Source organism: Apteryx rowi, unplaced genomic scaffold (assembly GCF_003343035.1).
Source record: "Apteryx rowi isolate R43461 unplaced genomic scaffold, aptRow1 scaffold_278, whole genome shotgun sequence".
Lineage (NCBI taxonomy): Eukaryota > Metazoa > Chordata > Aves > Apterygiformes > Apterygidae > Apteryx > Apteryx rowi.
This window is the reverse complement of record NW_020449174.1, coordinates 752695-768481: the sequence shown is the minus strand read 5'-3', so window position 1 is coordinate 768481 and position 15787 is coordinate 752695. Positions and strand designations below refer to the sequence as shown.

Here is a 15787-nt window from a genome sequence, read left to right as displayed (position 1 = left end):
CTGCGGAGCAGCATTTGCTCTGTGCAGCAGCCCAGGCTGTAAAGGCCTCCTCCAATTCCACGTTATATCAACAGCAGAGCACCTGCTCGCTCCTGCTGCAGGGACGTGGACTCAGGGCAATCTCTGGTTTCAGGGTACAAGGAGCTTTGTGCTCAACACCCCAGCTCAGCTTTTCCCCACTAGAGAAAAGGACTAACGCTCCCAGTTCAGTAAACTTGACCTATGCCAACTTCAGCTCCCCAGTTAAGTGATGGTCTCTGGCCCGGGCATTTCTCCAGGTCTCATCAGACAGTGCTGAAGTCCAGGACAGGGTAGATGGCCATCTCTCAGAAGCACAGTCTGGGCTGTGGACATGCCAATAGCGGGATCTGGATCCTGTCTAGGCCAGTTTAACTACCTGCAGGACTTCAGCGCTTGCAGGAGCAAAAGGCTCGTGCCTCCACTCAGCTCCTGGGAAAACCAAGCTCCTTCGCGTAGGGCATAAGAAAGGTAGGCAGCAGTGCGCAGGATCCGGCCGGCTCTCTCCTGCTCCACAGCCTCCCCCAGCTCACCCCCGTGCCCGCTCGCCTCCACGCACCCTGCTCAAGGAGGGAGTCCCAGGGGAGGCGCAGGATTTTCCCCAGGCGCTCCCGCCTGCAGCAGTGCCTGGACTGCCCGCAGGAATGCAGCAAGGAGCTTCCCTCGTCACCCTGGCGAGGCGTCCCTGGGCCTGTGCGCGTGGCTATTTTGGTCCGTCTTTTTATCACACACTCCTCCCTGTGGAATTCACCCCATTAAAGCCTTGCAATCTGCAGCCTTCACTCTCAGAGGGAGCGAGCGCTCGGAAGGTCCCCGTCCCGGACGCGCCATGGCTGCACGGACCGTCCCCCACGCCTACCCCATGAGTTCGGAGTACGAGTTTGCCAGCCCCAGCAAGATCTACGACCAGAACTTTGGGGAAGGTAAGGACGAAGCCGGGGTCCCTCCGGCACCTTTCTGTCCTCTGACGCAGGAGAGCTGGCAGCGTCCCTCTGGAGGGATTCGCCTCCRGAGTGGGCCAGCGAGGCTGGAGCCAGGGGAGCTGCTGAGCGTAGGAATGCAGGTCAGATGAGGGGGCATATCCGGAGAGTGCCTGTGACTTCTCTCTGCTGGTTTGCTCCCTCCATCCCTGCCTCGTTCCTCTCCTCCCCTCCCTCACACCCCCACCTTTCTGGCATTCATGTGCGCGCGGTGCAAACAGAGCAAAACGCCCCTCTGCAACCCTTCTGCACGTCCGGCTGCCGTCACCCGACAGCCCACGGGCACCTCGTGCCCCATGCTAACCCCAGCAGAAGGCCTTATGGTCACAAGCCTGTACAGGGGCTGTCTCCACGCTCTCCTTCGCTAATAAGGGACAGCTGAGCGAGGACCCCCACCTGCCCGCCTGCCCACCCCAGCTGCTGTGAGCAGCCGCCGGGCAGAGCTCCTACCCCGCTGCCCTCAGCAGAAGGGCCCCTGCCAGGGTGCCAGGGGAAGGGATGGAAATTAGGCCCTTTTGGAAAGTGCTAGCGCAGGGAGGCGTTTTTGCAGCCGGGGGCAGTGGAGAAAAGCTGAGCTGGGGTGTTGAGCACAAAGCCCGGCAGCGGCTGGCAGCRGGGAAGGAATGTGGGCAGCAGCAGAACCATTCAGCACCCGCACAGCAGCGTGAAAAGGCAAAAAGCCCCAAGAAAAGCCCCCAGACAATGGCRCACAAAAGGGCTTTAGTTCCTCGGGCCAGTTTCTTCCCCGTCAGCATTTTCTGTGCCCAGCCCTGGGCTTGGCTCCGCAGAGCACCCAGTGTACCTACCAGTGCCCCCCTGCCCGCCCRGCAGATACCCGATGGCTGGCCACCAGCCCTTGCTTGCCCAGGGGGAGGCGGTGGCCAGCCGGCGGCTGGCTCCGAGCATGTGTTTCGGAGACACAAAGGCAGGAACGGCTGGACACTCGGTTCCTGTTGTGCGGCTGATGCAGCGGCAAAACCAAGGAACCTGTTTGCCACATCCCAGCCTCCTCCTGCCCCCATCAGCTCTGCTGCCAGCCCCTCCCTCCCCTCCTTCCCCTGGAAACCCCAGGCTCCTCACTGGGTCTCATTTTCAGGTGTGTCCCCATGCGAGATTTTAGCCCCGGCCCTGTATCATGGCTACTACATCAGGCCACGGATCAACAAGCAGCTGGATCGAGGCACCTCCGAGATCAGCCTCAACGACCACAAATTCCAGGTATTCCTGGACGTCTGTCACTTCTTGCCGGATGAGCTCACTGTCCGCACTGTCGACAACCTGCTGGAGGTGATGGGGCAGCACCCGCAAAAGTCTGACCGCCACGGCTTCATCTCCCGAGAGTTCACCAGGACCTACATCCTCCCGCTGGATGTCGACCCCTTGCTGGTGAGAGCCACCTTGTCCCACGACGGCATCTTAAGCATTGTGGCTCCCCGGACCGGGAAAGAGGTGAAGGCCAGAGTCAATGAGGTGAAGATAACCCACCAGAAGCAGCCGGAAGGGAAGGAAGAACAGCCCAAGGAAGAGAAAGAGAAAGAGAAAGAGAAAGAGAAAGAGAAAGAGAAAGAGAAAGAGAAAGAGAAAGAAGAGTCCTAAAGGCCCCAGAGCTGGGCTGGAGCAGGGGGTGGGGGGGATGTCTCGGTGCCAGACCCCTGTTTCTCACCACCAGTGCTTAGCGGGGGTGTGAGACCGGAGAGGTGCACATGCCAGACTCCTGCTTCTGAAGGCTGCTGGTTGGAAAAAGGGGCTTGGGACTGAAAAAAGAGGGGGACTGAAGTGTTAGTGTGAGGAACTGTAATGTAAGTTTTCTCCTAAGTCAGGTGCCCGCTGAGCACCATGCAGGGTGCTCTTCGCCCATCCCAGATTGCAAGGGTCGCTCTTAGCCTAGAGAGCCAGGCTGCATTGCAGCAGACTTAACATCTGTGCTCTAGCCTGGAAGGGGCTTTTCCAGGGTGCTGGGAAGAGGGAAGGGAGCATCCCGGTGCCTCACTTCTGAGCCAGTGGCTGACCGCTGTGGAGAGTGCTGCAGATGGAAGGTGCCTGCTGATCTGTAAAAGTGCCCGCAGCTGTCGGGACGAAAAAGGAATAAATCTGACTCTGATCCTCTCTCCCTTGCCTCGGCTTCCTATTGCTCTGGCCAAGTTACTCTGCAGTAGAGAGCATGGATGGCGCCTTGGTGAGCAGAGCGGTGAGGAGTTCCCACTGAGCTTGGCGGTGGAAAAGGCATCAAGGGGGACTCGGAGGGCAGCCCGGGGGACCTCTGCCATCCCTCCCCGCTCCAGCACAGCCAGGGTCACTCACCCCTGCAGGGAGCCCCCGGCAGGCAGAAACCTCCAGGAGGAAAGGTTTAGGGCAATGGGCTCTTGGAAGCTCACTGTGCATGTCCAAGTGCCTTGCTGGCACCCCGGCGCTCTCCGCGGAGGCATGGAGCGGGTGCACGGGGCCCCCTTTGCAAGCGCCGTGATGCTCAGGGCACATGAGGAATGTCTCCCTGGTCTTGTGATACCAAGCCAGGGATCGCGTGTGCAACCGTTGGCTGCAGCTGCTGCCCCGGCTGGCCCCGAGGGCTCAGCCGGTGCCTGTCTCCAGCCTCGTCAGTGCCAATTAAAGCAGCTAAAACGCTGTGTCACCGACCAAATATGGGGGTCCCTGGCATGCCTCAGTGCGGCCCTCCCGCGGGGAGAGAGCAGGCTCGCAGGCCCCGGCGGCGGGGGCTTGGGGGAGCATCGCTCTCGCCCTGCTGGGAGCTGCTCTGCTGGCCCTGAGCGCTGCCCCGGTGAAGAAATAGGGCCAGCAGCGCTCGCCGCAGGAGCCTGGCCCCCGCAGCCTGCCTCCTGGGCTGCTCAAGCAGGGCTGTAAGGCTGCTCTTTCGCTCTCGCCAGGCAAAGCAGGACCCAGACCAGAGCAAACCACTGCGCAGCTATTTTCTGCTCCTCGGGACCCCTGCCAGCAGTGAGGATCGGAGTGAAATTAAGAGCAGCCCTGAGGGCCTTGCCAGCACCTGGAGAGAGGGAGAGGGAGGGCAGCAAAGCCTCTGTCCCACCTGGGTCTGTGCCGCTGAGGGATGCCTTTCCCAGGGAAGTAGGACCAGATAAACAGCTGCCAGTGAGTGTTTCAGAAGATGCTGTTGAAATAAAACCCACCTGTACAACAGGCTTTGTCTAGGTCGTTAATAATAATCTCAGAGATAACACTGGGCTATTGACTTTCAACGACCTGAAGAGGCTGCTTGTGAAAACAGGAATTGCTCCTGCACACACCGCGTCCAACACGCGCATGCGTCCCGCGCGCAGCAGCACCCAGCCCAGGCCCTCGCTCCGGGCAGGCTGCCCTATCCCTCTGCCGAGGGCGCAGACCTGCGTCTGCGTTTGGCAAAACCGCAGGCTGGACAAGGGGTGCCTGGCTGAACGGGCGGGCGCACAGACTCGTAATGCAGACGGGGCACGCGCTGGAGGATGCAGCACCACCTGGCCCTGCTCTGACCGTGCAGCGCAAGGGCTGCGGGTCGCCGAGCCGCTGGGGGCTGAAAACGGCTGCGTGGCCTGGGCTAGGGCTCCAAACGGCACCAATTCTAAGGCAAAAGTGGCCAAATCAGTTCAGAGCTCGCTCTTCTTCAGTCTTCGAAATGCCAGCTCACTGTGTGCCTGTACCACACCTATCGCAGCGTGGTCCTGTTCCTTGGTGTATGAGGTACCTCGCTACTACTGCAGTACAAATTAATAGTCATTACACAGTTCTGCTCTCCCTCTGGCTTTTTTAGCTCTGTCTTTGCTCTCTTATGAGTTCATTCGCTGTTGCTGGGCTCTTGCAGGCTTGCCCTGTGGCAGCTGCACAGCTTGTTACCCAGACGATGTCTCTGGGTGCATTAAACCAGCTGCTGTGCGCGGCGATGCAGCGAGGGGGGCTGGCACTGCCTGGCGTGCGGCAGTGGGCTGTGCCGCTGGAGCCTTGCAGGCTTTGCACAAAATAGCGTGATCGCTTTGCAAAGCGGGAGCGCTGGAAGCCAGGCTCGCTTTTATCCCTGCAGACGCAGACTGAAAAGGGAATGCAGAACGGCAGCCAAATGTTTTCCAGCTCTGCCAATGTTTTTGATGCCTTTCTGTTTCTCTGATGGAGCTCAAACCAGCAGCTCCAGCATTTGTGTCAGGGGCCGATGGGAACAGGCTCTCAGCCTTTTTTTTTTCTCTCTTTCCACAAAGCAACAAAGCCCAAGTTATCCCTGAAATCAAAACAGAGACTGGCTCGCTAAACCAACAGTGTCTGTGGCAAATTAGGAGACACGTAGTCTGCAAATTCCGAAGGGGACACAGACTCCTGAGACCAACCGATTTTTGCAGGAGCCGGAGAACATGGTCCAGTTGGGGCCAGGACTCAATCCCATGTGCCTGCACCAGCCAGACCCTAAATCCTCCAGGGCTCGGGGTGCTGTGTGCGCTGGCAAGCTCCCTGCCRCACACTGGGGAGCCGTGTCAGGGTAAGACCAGGCTCTGCAGCTCAAGGTGTAGCTGATCCAGGATCTGGAGGGCATCTATGTCCCGCAGTCCATCCAAGGACAGCCACAAGCCTCACTCTGCGTTTGGGCAGATGATAGAGGGTACCGTGAGCCCAGCTGAGAGCAGGGGCCAAGCCGGCCCCTTAGTCAACCCGTGAGCTGCAGCCTGGGACTGGCAGAGCTGGAGGAGGCGAGGGACCTGCGAGGGCTGCGCGTGGCCATGCAGCTCAACGCCGCTAGCCAGCAGGGTGAATTAAAACCTGCCTGTGAGGGCTGCGCAGAGCTGGGCTGACTGCTGAATCTCAGCTCTGGAGCACACAGTTTCGGCTATGTTAACATGATATCTTTTAGTGTTGGGTGTCAGCTCTCTTACAGCTGCTGGAGATCAGGGCCTTGCTGGGCAGGCCAGGAGCTGACAGCTGCCGTCTGAAGGGCTCTCAGCAAGAGGTACAAAAGGCAGGTGAAAGACAGATTAATGTCCCTGTCTGACAGGCTAGGGGCTGAGCCAAAGGGCAGTATTGTAGGTCCTTAATGGTGCTATGCCCCTCATGGGATTCTCAAAAGCACAAATCTGTACTTTCTGGTCTACATAAAGACCTGGACTTTAAAAAACCTGGATGCACAGTAATGTGCCTTAGGTTACGCACGCCTTCTGTCCGGGCAGGTGCAGCAGCACTAAATCTCAGCCGAGAGCAGACCTGCAGGGCCACCCTGCTGCCACGCGTGGCCGGCGCCTGGCCTCCCTCCCGGGGAGACTCGCTCGCGTGCCCAGGTGCTGCCAGCCCAGGCGACCCAGTTTTCTGGCATCCCACCGGCGGCGACGCAGCAACAATTGGAGCGTGAACAGGACTGACAGCTCCTCTCCCCCAGGGCCTCCCTGGAGTTTCTCCCCCCATTCAGGGACATTTGAAATCTCTCCTCCGTCCTCTTTCGCATCGCTGCTGGCATCCACGGGGCGGCACTGGCAGGAGAGGGGGATAGCGGAGGGGCAGCCGCTGTACAGATCGGAAAGCAGCGTTTTAACCCCGGGGCCGAGGCCTGGAGGCACRGTGCGACCTGGCGCTCTCCTCGGCGGGCGGCAGGAGGGGAGCGCAGACCCCGGGGGCCGGGGAGCCCCGGGCGAGCCCTCCGGTAGATGGCACGCTCGGGCCTAGCGAAGCCTCGCTGCGGTGATGGAGAGAAATCTGACACTGCCAGACACTCCCTTAGAATAGCCAGGGGCCGAGCGGGGAACCAGGAAATACAAGCTCTCCCTGTCCAGAAAACACTGCTGCTTCATGGAGGAGGGAGCGACATGGGCAATCTCTGCAGCTGCGGGCGAGCGTGGTGAGTACGGCGTCCGCCGGGGACGAGGATGGCCAGCGAGGGCTCGGGGCAGCCCSAGCAAAAGTTTGGGTGGACTTTGCAAGCTTTGCTTGCCGGCGCTGAGTTTCCCAGGGCTGCCGTGGGGCTCCGAGYCCGGCACCCTGCCCGCTCCCGCAGGCACCCAGCGCAAGCGCCGGGGTGGCGGGTCGGGCGGCTGYGTGCAGGTGCCGGGGCAGGCGGAGGGGCTCCGGCTGCCGAAGCGGGGACGGGAAAGGGGGCTTCGCCGCTCCCGTCTCCCAGCCCAGACGGGCTGTGGCACCTCCGGGACCGGCAGCCTCGCACTCCCACAGCCGTGCCGGTAGCTGAGAATAGCGCGGTTCCAGGAAGGATTTAGCTAAAACCCTCGTGCGTGACCCAGCGCTCTCCAGCCAGGTACGCACCCTAAGGTGTCCCCTTGGCGTCCCTGGGGCAGGGCTGGCACCAAGGGCTTTGGGTGAGCTTCCCCGTCCTGCTCGCGGCGTCCCCAGCCCCTCTCCCTGCCTGTGTCYGCCTGGGTTTTATCTGCGCTCAGGAAACCCTGGCCACGTTTTTCAGATGCTGTTGGTTTTTTCCCCCTACGAGGGAGGGTGCCAGTTTAATCCCTCCAGGCTCACATGATGCCCTGGACCTCCGGCTTGCAGAAAAAGGGCACAGCGGAGCATTATTCAATGCCAAGTGGAAATATTTGCTGCTCTGAGAGTGGTACAAGCGGGAAGAGTCATGAATATCAGCTGAAGTCCAGAGGACACTCTCTCCAGCACTGCATTTGCTGAAGTATTAAAAAGCCATCATTGCTTTTTAATAATTAAGAGAGGTACAGCATCACCTAGTGGCTGGAACAGAGGATGGGGGTCAGGACTCCTGGGTCCTCTGGCCCAAGCCCCAGTTGGAGGGTGGGGGAGTCCAGGATTCAGGAGCGGGAACCCCTGGGGCGCAGACTGGTTGCCTTGAAGGGAGCTGCACATCCCAGCCCTGCTCCTCGGGGCCGTGCAGCGAGGAGAGCCGAGCTGCAGGCCTCGGGCGCCGCACGGCTGGCAAAGCCAGGGACTCCTGAGCACAAGCAACAGCGTTTCAGCACATGTTGCAGCGTCAGTGCCAGGCCCAGGCGGTGCCAGGCTGGGCACAAACACCTCTGCCCAYGGAAGGAAGCACGAACCAGAATTTGAAGGTGACTCGCCTGGGCAGGGCCCTGCAGGAGCGCGGCTTTCCGCTCCCTTCGGGCAGCGGCGCTACAGCAGGCTCTCTCCTACCTGCTCCCCTGGGGCAGCGTCAAATGCTGCTCTCCCTAGGCTACACGACGGGGGCTCCTATGTCCTGCTTGATTTTTTTCCAGAGGTTGCATGGAAACTAAGAAGCCGGAGCAGTATTTCTGCTATGGGTGTCGCAACCCTCCCACTGCTGCCCTGCGGCGGATTCCTCCCGCCAAGGGCAAAGACGCAGAACAAGTGCCCCCAGCGACCCTGCAGGACTGAAGTGCTAACATCTACCTTAGAGGCTGTGCAGGGAGGGGAAAGCAGAGCTCTCTCCCCAGGAGCACCATTCCCCACCTTGCACGGGAAAACACATGGGCGAAGAAGAGCCTGAGGCTCCCAGGCTGCCGGCGCGCTGCGCAGCCAGCTTGAAAGGGCTCCTGACGAGGAGGGAGGAAGCCAACGGGAACGTGCTGTTGGTAACGTGGGCTTGTGAGCATCTACAAAGGACCATGACTAAGAGCAGACTGTGGCATGTTGAAGCCCCACAGCAGAGGTTTGGATGATTCATAGCTTTGCCTCGGTGACAGAGGGGAAAAAATGGTACTTAGTTTTAGTTCAGGTGTTTCCAGGCATCGATACTGCTTTATTTCTGGCTATTTGCTGTCTCTGAAGCACCCTAGCTATGTCAGCAAAGAGCTGGGCTTTCTAAATAAAGCTGAGACTTGCAACAGGGCTGAGGGGAGGTAGGCACCCACCTCCTCCCGGATGGAAGAGCCTCGTCATCGTCACCACCGACGTGTGGGCCCTAAGGGACACACAGCAGATGGTGAGAGCCTGAGGAGGTTCCTGAAGGCTTTACAGGAAAGCAGATTTAGTCACAGAGGGAAGTTACCGAGGAAGGAATGTGCCCCCAGGTCTGGGCACATCTGTGCGTGCCGCCCTGCGGCGGGAAGGCTTTCTCCCTTCCAGGGAGTGCTCCCGGCTGGATTATGCAGTCTCATGGATTGCAACGGATGCTGATATTTGGGACCCACTGCAAAGCGGACTTGCATAGGGCAGAAATCAGGAAGGCGTTGATGTTGGCAAAGGGGAGGACGCGATACAGAGGCAGGGATGTGYGTGCTGTCGCTCAGAATACAGTGTGCCTCTAGCGGGCTGTGAGCTGGTGCAACATGTCTGACCTGGTTTCGAGCAGAAGGAGGGAGAGGTTTGCCCTGCTCTTCTTTCCCTTGCCACATCTGTTCTAATTACCGCAGATCGGAGGCTGGGAGATGCCACCTCCTGCCTGGCTGTGACCAGCCTGCAGACAGCCTCAGAATAGCTCCAGCCTACAGACTGGTGGCTAACTCGCTCTCTGCAAAGGAAGGCAACCAAAACAAGCGAAAGCAGCCTGGAAAGCTGGAACCACCATCCCAGGAAAGAGGCCAGGGACCCCGCCGATCCTATCTAAAGCAAAGCTATTTTAATTACACTGCGCAACCTGCCTGAATGCTGCAGAGAAGCAATGTGCTCTGCAGCCTCGCAGAGCCGGCAGAGGCGGGAGAGAAGCGCCCCAAGGCAGAGCCCTGCTGCCCTGAGCTGGCCCCGGCCCTGGGGCAGCCCCCAGCTGCTGTCCGATGAGCGCTGAGGTCTCGGCGGCCCGTGGGACCTCTGCAGAGCGGCGCGCGGCAGAGGCGCGAGGAGCAGGGTTAGACCCTTTACTCGCGCAGCCCTTGGGCAACGGGCTAGCGCTGGGCCAGCCCCTGGTTCGACCCCGACGCAGCCAGCACAGCCTTCCTGCCACTGCGCTTCCCAGCTCTAGCAAGGCTGGTTAATCATTACTGGCCACTTTAAAGGTCTCCAAGTTCTTTGCTCTCATTCATGTTTTTTTTTTTTTGTTTTGCTCTTAAAGCACCAAAGCCATTATCGCACACACTCTGCCCTGCTCGCCTGCCCCCCCGCCAAAACTGCCTCTTAAAACTGGCAGAGGCCAAGCTCTGCCGCAGGCACTGCGTCGTTCCCGGCTGTGGCAGGGTTGTCTGGCAAATGCAGACGCTGTGGGACATATCATGCTCCTTGGGTACCATCTGGTGACTCTCCTGTCCCATTAAAAAGTGCTAGCTGCCCTTGTTCAGCCACTGCGTGTGCCGCAGCAGAGACGCAGCCCAGCGTGCACAGGAGGAGCCGTACAAGGGCTGGCACCTGCTCTCCTCCAGCCCTCCAAGCACGCTGGAACGATAACATTTGCTTCATGCATCTGGCCCAGAATGTGACACGTCTCTGCTCGGCCACCCTGCGCTCCCCTTGCCAGCGCTGGCCTGCGGGGGCTCCGCTCCCATCTGTGTTTTTACAGCAGGAATGAATTTGGCTGCTGTTCGCAGCATGGCTGGGACATAGCTGTATTTGGCCTGTCTCTCTCTCGTTGCACAGGTACAGCCGAGGGTAGAGTTTGGCTTGGCTTATACAAAGCGCACAGCTTGTTTGGTTTGGTTGTGTTTGTCTTGGTTGTGTTGAAGTGGAAAATTGAGAAGAGGAAAAACAATCTGAAAAATTAAATTAGCACAAGGTCTGTGCACAGCTGCTCCTTGGTCAAGGATGCCAAGGGTATGGGACTATCAGAGCATCTGGCCCTAAGAGAAATGTTTCGTGCCAACCCAGAGCATGCTCTGCACCCTGCACCTCTGATTGCACAGCTGTGGAAATGTGGCTGCAAAACTGCAGTGAAATCTGCTCTCATTCACTCTGATGCATGTGCACATTGGACAGCCAGACAGGGCTGAAAGGCAAGGAGAGTTGGGGATGTCTGTGGGGTATGGTAGAAGTGCCACAGAAGCAGGAAAGACATTGCCAGATCTTTCCTTTGGACCCTCTTCCTGCAAAAGTGGCTCTGGTTCATGGGACATCCCATTTAGCAAGCAGGACAGGAGCCCGCAGAGCTGCTCATGCAGAGCTGCAAAATGCCCTGAAGTCTCTGGCGTTTCCAGGTCCCCAAAACCAGAGCTGGTAGAGCAAATGGGCTCTGGTCAAGCTGCTCCCGGGTCCCCTGCTGCAGTGTTGTCATGATCTCATCTCAGCTGGGGAGCTGCCCACAGAGGGGACACCCTGGTGTGGTGCATTTGGGTGCGCGTGTTATGCAATAGCAGAGCGGAGGCTGGGGCTGCTCAGGGCTAACATCTCTCTCTGATTTCAGGAAGTGTCCTTCACCTTTTAAAAGAAAGAAGGAAAAGCAAGGTAAGGATTTGCAAAGCTGCTTTAGGGAATGAGAGCAGGGGGAGCAGCTTAACCCCTGGTTAGCTGACATCAGTCAGTGCTGAGTGTGAGCTGGATCCCGGAGGCTGAGGTCCCCTCCCAAACTCTTTTGTACCTAACTTTCCCGAAGAGAAGTTTGGCTGAGGCAAGAGGCAAGGTTTCTTTAAAACTTAGAAGAAAGTGTGTGATGTGCCATGAGACTGGCAAGGGGGAGGGAAGGGACTTCAGCATTTTCTTTAAAATGCCCGAGTCTCTCACCAAAAAGCATGTGAGTACCCTCAAGCAGCAGCAAGGCAGAAGTTGCGTCATGCTCCAGTGAGAGCTGCAAATGCCCCTCTGACATCAGCTCTCTGGCCACCAAGTGCATTCGCTAAGTGGCCCACTTGTGCCCTGTGGCCTTTGGATCAAGCTTGGCAAAACATGTTTGCCAGACAGCAAAGGAAATAACAAAGTTAAAACTGGATCTGACTTCTCCAAGAGCCTGACAAGGAAGCTGTCTGTGCTGTGTACGTCCTCCTGGGTTCTGCCAAGAACATTGCGGTCCACAGCATGTTGTCATCTCGGGAAACCTTATTTTTTTTCCAAAGCAACAAGCCCAGGCTTTCTTCTCGGAGGCGAGCCTCAATGCCAGGATTAGGGTGAGGATGTCAGATGGGCCAGAAATTCGATATGTTTCCAGTGGGGAGAGCCTATGTGCCAGACACTGCATTTCTGCATTCAAAGATGGAACAATAAACAGTTGTGTTAACCTGATCCGCTGGTGTTTCTTTTTCAGGAACTAGAGTGAGACATGAGAGCCAACAGCACCAGCATGGCAGGAAGGTAAACAGATTCCTAGAAATGTTTTGCTAACGGGGCATCGCAAGGACAGGGCTGACCATCACTTTCTAGGCTAAATGGGTTGGAAGGACATGGGACAGTTTATTTTGAGCCTGGATGTGTCATCCTGTGTAGGCTGGGATGGTTGTGGGAACAACGTGCATTGCTGCACTGTGTAGGCTGGGATGGTTGTGGGAACAACGTGCATTGCTGCACGGTGATGTGGGCCCATCCTTTTCCCCTGGATGGAGCAGTAAGGTGCTGCTAACACAGTTAGCCTGAGCCATCGGGGAGCTGGATGCTGCCGGTGGCGGTGTGCAGGGTGTCTCCCCCGGGATCGGGGGAAGCCAGCTGCAGCAGCAGCCATGGGAGCTGACCATCTAGAGCTCTTTCTCCCTAAAGGCTCCGATGTACGAAGATGTCCCGGAGTTTCCTGTCTATGCCACCGTGAATAAGCCCAAGAGTGTGAAACAGGATGACAGCATTCATTACGCGGACATCCAGGTGTTCACCAAGGCCCGGGAGCGCTCTGCAGAGGAGGTGAAGAACTTGCAAATGCAGAATGCCACAGAGTATGCCACCCTCAACTTCCCCAGGCCCAGGCTGAAATACGACAGCAAGAACGGGACCCTGGTGTAAGGGGCTTGATGGCCCTCTCCTCCTTCAGCAGCGAAAGAATTTCACAGGTTTAGAGATGCTGTAGACCCAAGCCGGGCTCATGGACAGATCAAGTCTCCCTGAGAAGGTGCAGAGAGGCTGTGTCTTCCACCTGCATTTGGCTTTGGAGGTTGCAGACATACTTATCCTCACATGAGGAATAGTTCTATCTGGTTCTGCTGGCAAAAGACACCTCTCCTCTTCGGAAAACCTGGGTCGCTTCTGAAACTAGCAACCCATCTACTCTGGGCTCCATGAGAAGGTAGAACTGCTCTGCGGTTGATGAAGGCTAAAGCTGCAGCCCAGAGCTGCAGGGAGAAGGTTTCTGCTGTAGCTGAGGTCTCCCTGAGTGCTGCTCTGCAGGCAGACTTGGGAACACAGCAAATGGGATTAGATCCTGGGATAAAAGATATGTTGCCACTGGATTTTATGTCAATGCTAAGAAAATTCTGCAACATGCTATAGAAAATGACATGTGGATGATACCATGAGGAAACGGCATGAAACCTCTAACAGTGTCTGCCACAATGTCTTCCTCCAACACCAGCCACTGCACACTGCAGGCCTCAAGCACTAGCTGCACCCCCTTTGCTCAAAAARTAGTGTTTTGTGACCATGCACAGCACTCTAGGACCAAGACCAGAAATGCAGAAGTGGCTGAGGGGTACAGAACAATTGCTTTTGCTGAAGGGCTGCACAGATAGGCATCCTTCCCCTAGCACGTGTGGTAGTGAGCAGCAGGCTCTTGGCTCTGACTGGAAATGAAACAAGCAAAATTCACAATTTACCTTTAAGACAGACATTTAAAAGCCATTGCCAACATTTAGGGGTAGTTATCGAGTCCTTAGAGTAAAGTAGCTGTTTGCATGCCTGTGACACTGGGAATGAATCCTGGCCAACTTCAGCAAGGCCTTTGGAGTTTTTCTCCACCTTTGTCTTATTATTTTGTATTAGCAGCCCCAGTTATAAAGCCCTGAAACATAGAGCTCATGCCGTGCGTTTTTATCCTGCTGTCCTTCCCAGATATACCTTTGGGAATCTCTTTATGGATTTAAAATAGTGTTAGTAATGCAGTAGAGCAACCTTCCAAAAGACTTCTGCTGCTGGACTGAATTTGCTGTGCTGGCAGCTGAACAGGGCTCCCCAGCAGTATCTTCAGACACTAAATCAATGCTTGGCATGTTCTGCTCCTAACTGATGGTCTGAATAGCTAAATGCAGAATGTGGGACGACCTGTTTATTGCTGGTGTTTAAAGATGGGCATCCTGCTACATTTTATAAACGTATATCATTTTGCATGTTATGGCTGAGCTGAGTGTAAAAAGCATGAAGCAGTTCCTGCTCATTACAAACAGCGAAGCTGGCCCAGGCAGCGTGTGCTGGCATGGAAGTGTTCAGAGGACCAAGCCCAGCATTTTTCTACCTAAACAGCTCTTTTCGCCCATGCTATCCAGCAGACCTCAGTGGGGCTATCGTAAGGCCAGAGTAAGGTTTGCAGGGTAAGGCCCTTTATTTATAATAGACGCAGTATTATGTTATTGGAAGGGCTAGTTCTCCTGAGCGCCAAGGATTCCTCTTCCTGCTCCTCTGAATTCCTGCCGGTACTCCATGCTCAGCCCAACGCCCTGCCCTTTGGACCAGGCAGGACAGGACGGACGCAGGCTTCAACTGCAAGCGTGTGTCGGACAGGTACGTGAGGGCTCCGTCCTGCCGGCCCGGCGGCCGGAGGTGGAGCTGGGGACCCAGCCCTGGTCCGTCAGGGACCTTCTTCCACTGACTCGCCGGTACAAAGGCTGAAAAGGGACACTGGCTGCAGGTCTAGTCCAGCCTTCCTCAGCGTAGGAAGAAGCAGGTTTATTACACTGAGTTTTTTATATGCATTATTAAACATGGATCATAATTTAGCAGGCGGGAGGCGTTCGAGAAGGTACAGAATCCAGCCGGTCGTTTTTAAGGACAATTTAAGTGAAACAGCCCATTCCTGCAGTGGCACGCACAGCGAAGGCTCTTCGACGGTACCGAAGCTCTTCTCCCCCAGGAAGAGCTGGGGCTGGGGACAGAAGGCTGCACAAACACTGAGCTCCAGCTGCGGGGCCCGGAGTGGCCTAAATTTGCACATCCGTACAGCTACACCAGTTTTGCAGGGAGCAGAGATGCGGACGGGTCTCGGCTCGGAGGAGCTCGCTTTCTGGGCACGTCACTTAGTTTTATTGATCTGCGGATTAATCGAGTCCTTGGCTCTTTTCTACCCTGAACTAGTGGGAGCTGCGACAGAAACTGTGCTTTAATGAGCTCCTCGAAGTCCCGGCTGGTATTTTATCTCGTGTTCCCCGGGGAGCCCCGCTGCCCCCGCGGGCAGGCGCCTGGCTGCTGTGAGAGGCACGGCGCGTCTCACAGGCAATCAAACGCTCTGCGCAGCAGCAGGAAAAATTTTGCCTGTTTAACAGACCTTGAGTGGATAAAAATGTGAAAGTCACGTGCTTTGGAATGGCAGATTTCTCTAAAGGACCCGTTTTTGCACTGAATATTAGCAGTGTCTGCAAATGTATCTCTTGTGTTCCCCAGGATTGTTATGTTTAGGGGTTAAACCAGCGTTAACCTATCAAATGTTCCTTGAATGTCAAAGGTTTAATTTTAGTTTTAACTAATAAAGGTGCACTTTTTCGCGCGGTCACCGGGGCGGCTCAGGCCGGCTGTCCGCACTCGCGCGCCGCTTGTGCGTGCGCTCCTCCAGGACCGCCGCTCCGCTGGCTTTTACAATTCCTTACGCTTTGCTTTTCCTTAAAAAAAAAAAAAAAAAGGTGTATGAAGGAAATTTCTCCCTGCCTGCTGCGGGAAACGTGAAGCCGATACTCACTGGCAGAGAAATCGGTTTTTATTCGGGAATCAACCGTGCTTGGAAACAACCTGGGGGAATTAAACCGTTTCTGTCGAGAGGGGATGCAAGTTCCGCCGCCTCTGGGGCTGCAGGACCGGGAACGAGGCAGGGGCAACACACGTATTTTTAACGGCGGAGCCGCCGGCCGGGGCGCGGCCTGAGCTGCCGGGCCGGGCCA

The 15787-nt window shown here is 56.7% G+C and overlaps 2 protein-coding genes across 2 annotated transcripts; both read left to right on the top strand.

Moving 5' to 3' along the window:
• Positions 1 to 315: 315 nt before the first annotated feature.
• Positions 316 to 2534, top strand: HSPB2 (heat shock protein family B (small) member 2; the record flags this gene model as incomplete). The annotated part of the gene is made up of 3 exons (XM_026068683.1): positions 316 to 383; positions 661 to 941; positions 2095 to 2534. Coding segments are annotated over exons 1-3 (789 nt in total), but the record flags the coding sequence as incomplete, so codon positions are not given.
• Positions 2535 to 6784: 4250 nt separating this feature from the next.
• Positions 6785 to 12713, top strand: CUNH11orf52 (chromosome unknown C11orf52 homolog). Its single transcript, XM_026068691.1, has 4 exons — positions 6785 to 6816; positions 11197 to 11237; positions 12031 to 12077; positions 12477 to 12713. The coding sequence occupies exons 1-4, from the start codon at positions 6785 to 6787 to the stop codon at positions 12711 to 12713; spliced, it is 357 nt and encodes a 118-aa protein (XP_025924476.1).
• The last annotated feature ends 3074 nt before the right edge of the window (positions 12714 to 15787 follow it).